This window comes from Helianthus annuus, chromosome 2 (genome assembly GCF_002127325.2).
Source record: "Helianthus annuus cultivar XRQ/B chromosome 2, HanXRQr2.0-SUNRISE, whole genome shotgun sequence".
NCBI lineage: Eukaryota > Viridiplantae > Streptophyta > Magnoliopsida > Asterales > Asteraceae > Helianthus > Helianthus annuus.
The window spans coordinates 144549778-144561021 of record NC_035434.2 but is presented as its reverse complement, the minus strand read 5'-3'; the positions used below and the strand labels follow the sequence as shown (position 1 = coordinate 144561021).

General features: G+C 30.5%; 1 protein-coding gene and 1 long non-coding RNA gene across 2 annotated transcripts; one reads left to right on the top strand and one right to left on the bottom strand.

Moving 5' to 3' along the window:
- On the bottom strand, positions 1-3430 carry LOC110906339. Its single transcript, XR_002573827.2, has 3 exons — positions 3347-3430; positions 188-255; positions 1-109 (listed from the first exon to the last, which is right to left on the bottom strand). It is a non-coding gene; the product is annotated as an uncharacterized LOC110906339 (long non-coding RNA).
- Positions 3431-7440: 4010 nt separating this feature from the next.
- LOC118487490 lies at positions 7441-9282 on the top strand. The gene is made up of 2 exons (XM_035984377.1): positions 7441-8179; positions 8254-9282. The coding sequence occupies exons 1-2, from the start codon at positions 7687-7689 to the stop codon at positions 9180-9182; spliced, it is 1422 nt and encodes a 473-aa protein (XP_035840270.1). The 5' UTR covers positions 7441-7686; the 3' UTR covers positions 9183-9282.
- Positions 9283-11244: the final 1962 nt, after the last annotated feature.

Here is an 11244-nt window from a genome sequence, read left to right as displayed (position 1 = left end):
AAAAATTATAACTAAATGAGTCACGATAAATCATCATCAATAATTTTAAGACATTAACATATGGAAGTTGTTCTCCCCACAATAAGGTTGCAAAATCATACGGTATTTCCTATCAATCGAAACAAAAAAAACATATAAGTTGCAATAACTTATTGTGTGCACAAAATTGAAAACTTAAGAAACATACCAAAAATATAGAATCATAGTCCCCAATCAACATTAATAACGAAGGAGCGTTGTTTTCATGATCCATAACTGCAATGGAAGTAACCACTGTTTTAAAAAAAATATAATGGTAATCTATTTATAGAAACAAAGTCTATTTAAATAAACCGAATCATAATTTCGAATACAAAATTCATCTTTAACAACACTAATCTATTTATAGAAACAAAAACAACTTTAAAAAGAAATTAAAGACATCTTTAAAGAATTAACAATTAACTAAATACAAAAATTATAACTAAATACAAAAAATTACAACTCACAAAACAAACCATAAGAACTTCAAAAGATAATCACATAAAATTTCGAATTAACACCTAAAGAAAAAAATAAAAAAGAAAGACTATACATATCAAAAAATAAACAACAACAACAAAACTGAACTAACCTGTATTTGGTCGACGAACAATTCGAAAAATATAGGATCATAGTCCTCAATCAACTTTAACAACGAAGGAGCGTTGTTTTCATGATCCATAACTGCAAAGGAAGTAACCACTCTTTTAAAAAAATATAACGGCAATCTGTTTATAGAAACAAAGTCTATTTACTTCAAAATTTAAATTTAAAATAATGATTGACTTCAAAATTTAAAATTTAAAATCTGAAAATCAAATCACTAATATCAAATCCCGTAAATCAAGCAAACTTATTAGGAAAGTCTAAACTTTCAAATTTAAATTCAATTTACAGATTCTAAATTTAAAATCAAACACATTAATAGAAAACTTTCAAATTTAGATTTAAAATAATAATTGACTTCGTAATTGTAAATTTAAAATCAAACAAAATAATGGTTTACTTCAAAATTTAAATTTAAAATAATGATTGATTTTAAAATTTAAAATTTTAAAATCAAATCACTAAGGAAACATACAAAAAATATAGGATCATATTCCTCAATCAACTTTAACAACGAATGAGAGTTGTTTTTAGGATCAATAACTGCAAAGGAAGTACAATTGTTTTAAAAAATATATAATGGTAATATATTTATAGAAACAAAGTCTATGAAAAAGAAACCGAATCGTAACTCCGAATACAAAAATCATCTTTAACAACAGTAATCTGTTTATAGAAACAAAAACAACTTTAAAAATGAAATTAAAGGCATCTTTAAAGAATTAACAACTAACTAAATACAAAAATTATAACTAAATGACTCACGATAAATCATCATCAATAATTTTAAGACATTGACATATGGAAGTTGTTCTACCCACAATAAGGTTGCAAAATCATACGGTATTTCCTATCAATCAAAACAAAAAAAAAACATATAAGTTGCAATAACTTATTGTGTGCACAAAACTGAAAACTTAAGAAACATACAAAAAATATAGGATCATAGTCCCCAATCAACTTTAACAACGAAGGAGCGTTGTTTTCATGATCCATAATTGCAATGGAAGTAACCAATGTTTTAAAAAAATATAACGGTAATGTATTTATAGAAACAAAGTCTATTTACATAAACCGAATCATAATGTCGTATACAAAAATAATCTTTAACAACACTAATCTATTTATAGAAACAAAAACAACTTTAAAAAGAAATTAAAGAAATCTTTAAAGAATTAACAATTAACTAAATACAAAAATTATAACTAAATACAAAAAATTATAACTCACAAAACAAACCATAAGAACTTCAAAAGATAATCACATAAAATTTCAAATTAACACCTAAAGAAAAAAATAAAAAAGAAAGACTATACATATCAAAAAACAAACAACAACAATAAAATTGAAGTAACCTGTTTTTGGTCGACGAACAATTCGAGTCCAATTATCACAAAAGATTGAGGGTTTACCATGAGAAAAACAAACCATAAAACATTCAGAACATATGTTATTAATTTTTGAAAAAAAATACCGAACAGAAAGGATAAAATCAAACCTACACAAACTTAAAAAAAAGAAAACAACTATAACATTTAACTAACCTCTGTTGTTTCACGAATGATCGGAGTCCGATTTTATCCAAGATTTAGGGTCCACATGAAAAACAAAATCAACAAAAATCAGTAACTTTGATAAATGTAGATGATGATAATAAAACCTCTGATCTTGATTTTATGTTCAAATTTAAATTCAATTTACAGATTCGAAATTTAAAAAAAATATATTTATAGAAACAAAGTCTATTTACATAAACCGAATCATAATTTCGAATACAAAAATCATCTTTAACAACACTAATCTATTTATAGAAACAAAAACAACTTTAAAAAGAAATTAAAGACATCTTTAAAGAATTAACAATTAACTAAATACAAAAATTATAACTAAATACAAAAAATTATAACTCACAAAACAAACCATAAGAACTTCAAAAGATAATCACATAAAATTTCAAATTAGCGCCTAAAGAAAAAAATAAAAAAGAAAGACTATACATATCAAAAAACAAACAACAACAACAAAACTGAACTAACCTGTTTTTGGTCGACGAACAATTCGAGTCCAATTGTCACAAAAGATTGAGGGTTTACCATGAGAAAAACAAACCATAAAACATTCAGAACATATGTTATTAATTTTTGAAAAAAAATACCGAACAGAAAGGATAAAATCAAACCTACACAAACTTAAAAAAAAGAAAACAACTATAACATTTAACTAACCTCTGTTGTTTCACGAATGATCGGAGTCCGATTTTATCCAAGATTTAGGGTTCCACATGAAAAACAAAATCAACAAAAATCAGTAACTTTGATAAATGTAGATGATGATAATAAAACCTCTGATCTTGATTTTGTTTTCAAATTTAAATTCAATTTACAGATTCGAAATTTAAAAAAAATATATTTATAGAAACAAAGTCTATTTACATAAACCGAATCATAATTTCGAATACAAAAATCATCTTTAACAACACTAATCTATTTATAGAAACAAAAACAACTTTAAAAAGAAATTAAAGACATCTTTGAAGAATTAACAATTTACTAAATACAAAAATTATAACTAAATACAAAAAATTATAACTCACAAAACAAACCATAAGAACTTCAAAAGATAATCACATAAAATTTCAAATTAACGCCTAAAGAAAAAAATAAAAAAAGAAAGACTATACATATCAAAAAACAAACAACAACAACAAAACTGAACTAACCTGTTTTTGGTCGACGAACAATTCGAAAAATATAGGATCATAGTCCTCAATCAACTTTAACAACGAAGGAGCGTTGTTTTCATGATCCATAACTGCAATGGAAGTAATCATTGTTTAAAAAAATATAACGGTAATCTATTTATAGAAACAAAGTCTATTTACAGAAACCGAATCATAATTTCGAATATAAAAATCATCTTTAACAACACTAATCTATTTATAGAAACAAAAACAGATTTTAAAAGAAATTAAAGACATATTTAAAGAATTAAAAACTAATTAAATACAAAAATTATAACTAAATACAAAAAATTATAACTCACAAAACAAACCATAAGAACTTCAAAAGATAATCACATAAAATTTCAAATTAACGCCTAAAGACAAAAATAAAAAAGAAAGACTTTACATATCAAAAAACAAACAACACCAACAAAACCGAACTAACCTATTTTGGTCGACGAACAATTCGAGTCCAATTGTCACAAAAGATTGAGGGTTTACCATGAGAAAAACAAACCATAAAACATTCAGAACATATGTTATTAATTTTTGAAAAAAATATTGAACAGAAAGGATAAAATAAAACCTACACAAACTTAAAAAAAAAGAAAACAACTATAACATTTAACTAACCTCTGTTGTTTCACGAATGATCGGAGTCCGATTTTATCCAAGATTTAGGGTTCCACATGAAAAACAAAATCAACAAAAATCAGTAACTTTGATAAATGTAGATGATGATAATAAAACCTCTGATCTTGATTTTGTTTGCAAAAAAACAAAAAGATAAATGTTCAATCGCTTGATTAAAGATACACAATAGATAAACAACAAATTAAAACAACATACCTTCAATTTTTATGATCAGATCTACAAAGTTTAGGACAAAGAAGAAGTTAATAGCATTCGACACAATCTTTATAAAATCAAGTTTCTATAGAATTGAATAACATAAATAAAGCAGATTTAGGATCGATTGTGTAGATTACAATCGTAAAACAAAGAAATCAGAAACAATAAAATCAAAAACATAGAAACATACCTTTGATTGGTTAATAGGATTGATTTGTGTGAAGAAGATGATGTTGTAGAGGTTTGGCTATGGTTTAGAATTGAGGATCTTGGTGGTGGTGATAGGAGAGAGGATGCAACTTAGTTTTTTAGGGTTTGTAAAGTGTGTGCAAGAAGAATGAGAAAAAAAAAGGAAATATATACTATGACCCGAATTCAAAAAACCCAACCCAACTCAATTCGGATCCCGCCTCTTTTTTCTTGGAATCATGATTGTAGAAAGCAAAATGGATTTCCCTCCTAAACCAAATTGCCACATCAGCCTAGATGGCCAAATACGAAGGCCACATAGCCCAAATCCATTTCATTTATATATATATATAGATTAACTTTACCTTAGTGTTTCAACAACCGATGTAATTGAGTTGAAATAAATCAAAAGATCACCATTCTTCAATGGAGAGAAAGTGTTCAAGCATTGTTGAATAAGGAAACCGAAGGTGATGTGAAGAGGTGAATTGGGGAAGATGCATTTATATTATTGAGTTTTGAGGTACCACCTTTTAATTTTGTCACGTGTGGTTGCCTTTTTGGAACCCCACAAAGGCGTGGAATAAGTTCATATCATGCCATTGAAATATTTTTTCTAATAAATATTGTTGTATTTAATATTTAATGGTTTAATATTTAATGGTTTTCAAGATCTTCTTTTTCTTGTATTTTAAATTTAATGAGGAAAACTAACAAAACAAAATTCGCTTCAAATACACATCAATCACACTTGTTTTATGGTCCAATTAAATAAAAATACCAATAGGAACAAGTATTATGTGATGATAAAGTCGTTTTTGCATGACTAATTTATATTAACGATAGTCGTTTGTAACTGATATATTAAATGATAATCTATTTTTATAGTTGTCTATTATCTATAATAGATAACAAGTTTTGGTACAATATCTATATACCTATCTATACTTTCTATTAAAATGTATTATGCATAGTTTTCTATAAACCACCCGTATTTACACACGAGTTTTACTACTAGTATAATATATAAGATGATTAAATAAGCGTATGGTTTTGTAATTCTCTTTCAACCATGATATGTAGCCGGCACCACGTACAAGTATTTATGGATTATCACGTCGACATTATGTACTAGCGCTTATATGATTATCGCGCTGACACTACGTACAAGTAGCTTGTGGTTCCTAAAATGAATTAACAACCCAACCCAACCCAACCAGGTTTTAACTAAGATTTCTAACCAGGTTTGGCTTAAAGGACAAAACGTGCAAAATTTGTAAGGTTAAGGACACCGCCTGTAAACTTTTGGCCAAAAGGACAGTGCCTGCAATTTGATGTAAACATAAATGACAAAACTTGTAATTTACTCTAAAAACAAATATCGTATGAAAAACTTATTGACGTTTTAAATTGATGGGGGAATTAGCATGTGCCGTGGAAAGAGAAAGTCAATATATGTAGGATTTCTTTTATGTCATTCCATTATTTTCTTTTCCCTAAAACTAATTTCAACCATTCAAATCTAAGATCAATGGACTAGAATCCTTCTTACCTTTTTTATTTATCTGCTTTGTATTTGATCGTAATCCTATAGATATCACATCTAATATTTTGACAAACTTCATTTCTAATACACGAGTTATTAGCAGAGCCGTCCCCGAAAACTCTTGAAAAAATTTAGGCCTCGGTCGACGAAAAGAATAGGGCACAAAGTTATGGTTAAGGGTAAATGAATTAAAAAAAAATTAGTGATGGAGCAAAGACTCAAATTTGAGACCTTTACTTTATTATTTTGAGGTGGTTTTTGCCACTACACCACAAATATTTTTTTGCATAATAAACGAATGAATATACTAAATATATAATTTAATAAATATATACAAGCTTATAAAGACTTTTCGGGCCCTTTGAAATTTTGGGCCTCGGACGTCGGCACAGGTTTGCCGGACCCAGAGCCGACCCTGGTTATTAGACAGAAAGTGAAATTTCCTTTTGTAAAGCAATCGACTAGAAAATTCAGACGGTGCAAAACGTGTAATTTAAATCACATAAAGAAAAACCAGGAATGTACTTTTAAAAATAGTTAAACATAAATATATTATTTTCTTATATTCCACCATAAAACATCATAAGTTCCTTAAAACAAAACTTTGGTTTCATACATCACACTTCCAACTTCAACGGATAAAACAAAGCTTCGATGGCAATATGTCTTTTTTTAACAGCTTCGATGGCAATATGTGTAAATAGAGTTTGACACTTTGACTCTATACAAAGGTATAGATTGGTGTATCATTAAATCTAAAAAAATGATTGATCTAAGAAAGGTAAATGAAACGCAAATATTGATTCATGTGTCACAAAATAAATAGATAATACAATATTACATACCAAAAACTTTCAGAAATCTTTAACTATTATACAACTAAAAAAGGGGGTTACATTCTCTTTATATTAATTGCACATGGAATGCAACACACTAAGACCATATGTAATGAGGCTTTATAAGGGCATTAAAGATTTTGATAATGCCCTTACACCATTACTCATGGGCATTATAGGGGCATGAAGAGTGAGGGGCATTTCTAGAATAATGCCCAATAAGAAGGAAAAATAAGGAAACTAATAAATAAAAGGGCATTATGAAAGTCTTAACCATTACATGAAACATTATGATGGTGATGTGGCAAAAAATGCCCCTTAAGGGGCATTAACCATTACCCATGGTCTAAGGGTCTATCTATGTAATAATAAAAGCTCTTTATGTATATTTATATAACTATAATTATGATAATTGACAAAGAAATCTAATCAAAATCACAACTTCTAATTAGGGTAAAGATGGTTACAAAAAAATGCAGTAAATATTAAAAATGTTCATTAACAATATTTCTTAAAACAGAAATGAATTTTTCTGGTCGTTGAGACCCTTTCATCTTCTTTCTTCTCTTTGTTTCTATTTTCTAGAGAGAGCCGAGTGTTAAGACCATATGTAATGGGGCGCGATGCACCACCATAGCGCCGATATGGCGCCATGTACACCGGCCCCCGGGGCGCTATGAGAAAAAAAAAAGGTTGGGCGTTTTGTTTTTCGCGGCGCGAGGGAGGTGATGTTTATGATTTTGACCGTTTGATAACGGTCATATTTTAAAAAAAAAAAAAAAATTCAATTTTTTTATTTTTTACACTATAAAAACCTCATTTTCTTCCACTTTTTTTACAACTCAAACCTCATACTCATTCTCCATACTCATTCTCCATATATTTTTATAAAAGCTAGTCTCACTTTATAAAAAATGGGTTCCCCGTCGGAAGAGTCTTTCACCGAAATTTACCGAAGATATTTTTCGCCCGACGAAGACGCGGCCGAGGAAGAAGCGGTTACGAGTGCGTGTACTTTTGTGCTACAAACATTTGAGCACATTCGGCCACCACCCCCTCCACGACCCATCTTGCGACGCACCTATATCTTGCGAGATCGTGAAGCCGCGAACGAGCGTTTGATGAAAGATTATTTTGACGCGGCACCGGTTCACGGACCGAATGTTTTTAGACGACGTTTTCGGATGAGCCAAAGGTTATTTTTGCGCATTAACAATGACTTGGAAAATACGTACGATTTCTTTAAGCAAAGAATGGACGCACGAGGATATCTAGGCTTCACCTCAATTCAAAAGGTCACATCCGCCTTGCGCGTATTAGCATACGGAAACACGTACGACATCAACGACGAGTATTTGAAGATGGCGGAGAAAACAACCCGAGATACCTTGGAACATTTTTGCTATGGTAATTTTTTAATTGTCTTTTATTTATTTACTTTTATACATTTATTTTTTCTTAACTTTTAAATTATATTTTAGGAATATGCCAGTTATATGGAAAACGTTATTTGAGAAACCCCACTTGGAACGACCTTCAAAAAATATATGAGGTGCATCTAGAAAAGCATGGAATACCCGGCATGATTGGTAGCTTGGATTGTCGTCAATGGCGTTGGTATAATTGTCCAACCGCATGGCGAGGTCAACATACGCGTGGTGATCAAAAAGGGCCAACTTTGGTATTACAAGGTGTTGCGTCATACGACCTTTGGGTTTGGTCGGCCTTCTTTGGTGTAGCCGGGTGTTTTAACGATATTAATACGTTAGAGGCTTCACCATTAATCGAGGGCTACATTTCTGGAACTATACCAAAGGCCGGTTTCCATGCAAACGGGAACGATTACGAGCATGGCTACTACTTGGGCGATGGTATCTACCCCGAGTATTCGATTATTGTTAAAACGTTTTCTGAAACTTTCGATGAAAAAAGAAAGTATTTTAAAAAATTACAAGAGTCTTCGAGAAAGGACATCGAGAGGTGTTTTGGGGTTCTCCAGCAACGATGGCATTTTATCAGGAATCCTTGTCGCATGTGGCATAAGGATAAAATACGAATGGCCATGTATGCTTGCATCATTTTGCATAATATGATCATTGAGGATGATGGAAAAGCGATATGCCAAAACTATATTCCCGAAGATTTGGTCGAACTACCCCAAGCGACAACGGAAGAGAGACTCGTAAATGCTCAACTACTCCGATCTAGAGAAATACATAACGCGTTGAAGGCGGATTTGGTTGAGCATGCTTGGGCGATTCGCCCAATTCGATCAAACAATGATCACGACGAAGATTCCGAGGAAGAAGTGGGGGAGGAATTCGAAGACGGGAACTTTGAAGACGTAGGTTTAGATGCTGGAGAAAACGAAGAGGAAGAAGGAGAGAACGAAGATGACACCGAAGAATAAATTTATTTTTTAGGTGTGATTTTTTTTTTTAGTGTAACTTTTTTTTTAATTTTTAATGTAGTGTTTTTTATTTAATGAAATGTTTTTTTATTTTATAAAACTTATAAATTATTTAAAAAATAGAAAATTAAATTAATTGAGTAATGATTACACAGGGGCTTTATGACTACGGCCCCAAATTGCATAAAGCCCCATAAAGCCCCTTTGCTGACGTGGCATGCCACATGGCGCATAACGCCCCTTTGAGGGCTTTATGACTACACATGCCCTAAGTTCAGCTTGTTTTTATTTATAACTTCTAGATATATAAATGGTGGAAAATTCGAATGAAAAGATTTTTTAAGAAGAAAAACAAAAGAAATTTCAACCAATGAAAATACTTTATTTTGTTTCATTTAATATATGTATTTAATGTCATTGTAAGGCCAGGGGGAGTGGTTTCGCGCCACCCCGCCACCTCATCAAGATTAGTGCGCTCTGGCGCCCCACCCCACACCGAGCCCGCCATTGAAGGGGCGTTATAGCCCTCTCGCCAGCCCACTAACGAGCAAAATAACGGGTGTTTCGAGGTTTTTGGTCAAAAAGACCGTTGCCAAACGGTCGAATTTAAAAAAAAAATAAATTTTATTTTTTTATTTTAATACTATAAATACACTACCCTTTTACTCAAATTTCTCGAGAAAGACTTTTCCTACATACCAGAGAAGGATCGAGTCATTTTAGAGGCTCATAAGGCAAAAATCAAAGCAAAATATATGTAGTTTTTTATTTTCAAGTAGTTTATTTTTTAAGTAACTTTGCATTTTTAAGGACTTTGTAATGTTTTATTTATTTTAATGAAATTATGTTTTTTTTTTATTTTGTTTTAAATAAAAGAGGAATTGGCCTGTAATAATCCCACATTGACCTTATTGGTCATTAATAATCCCACCTAAGAATATTCCCCCCACCAGTCCCACCTTTCACTTATTTTTCCTACAATGGTCCCCCGTTAAAAATACTTAACGAAGTTAAGCTTTTTTCCAAATTACAAACAATTTTTTTAGAGCTTTTGATCAGAACGATGATACGAGTCCATTGATGTAAAACTTACTTCGAAATGGTGCTCCAAGTGACTTGATTTTGGTTAATTGGAAATTTAAACACCCGAATTGAAGCGCCGTTTTCATCGTTTGGAGCACCGTTTCGAGGCAAGTTTTACATCAATGGAATCGTATCATCGTTCTAATCAAAAGCCATAAAAATCTGTTTGTAATTTAGAAAAAAAAGCTTAACTTCGTTAAGTTTTTTAACGGTGGACCATTGTAGGAAAAATAGGTGAAAGGTGGGACTGGTAGGGGGAATATTTTGAGGTGAGATTATTAATGGCCAATAAGGTCTAGGTAAGATTATTACAGGCCAATTTCCCTAAATAAAATTGGCATATAAATTAAGAAAAAAATATATAAATAAAAAAATAACTAGGTAATGATAACGGGGCTTTAAACCATTGCATGCAAGTTAAAGAAAGAGTCTTTAAAGCCCCCTATGTGACATGGCGTTGAAGTGGCATTTATGTGGCGTGATAAAACTCCTAGGGGCTTTATAACACACTCTCTAGCCTAAGGGTATATGGGTAAACTTGTATACATCATTAATTTGTAGTATTATTCTTTAATAGCTAATTACATTAAATTTATAACTTATTTCCAAAATGTATATTAAAAAAAATAGAGTATAAGATAAATTATGCGCTGTGTATGATAAATTTCGAATGTGTAGGATAAATGTTGACGTGTGTAGGCAAAGTATTTTAATATGAATGATGATAGTCTTTAAAACAAATTAATTAGTCAAATATAATAATAAATGAGATGAGAGAAAAACTATTAATGTTTTATAATTGTACCTTTTGTTCTTTTTCTTCTCAACTAATTTTTCTTCCCAAAAGAATATTGCCCTAAAAAAATGTACACTTATATATTTATATATATACTTATACTCTTTTATATAGCATTATATATATTGGAGATTTGGTCTATTTGAAGTTGCAACCGTATGTGCAGACTTCTTTAAGGATGCA

What these genes read in the sequence shown, in the direction of transcription:
- LOC118487490 (XM_035984377.1), top strand. Translation starts at nt 7,687, where the DNA reads ATGGGTTCCCCGTCGGAAGAGTCTTTCACCGAAATTTACCGAAGATAT. An exon ending in CTTGGAACATTTTTGCTATG is followed by an intron (nt 8,180 to 8,253) that starts GTAATTTTTTAA and finishes ATTATATTTTAG; the next exon opens with GAATATGCCAGTTATATGGA.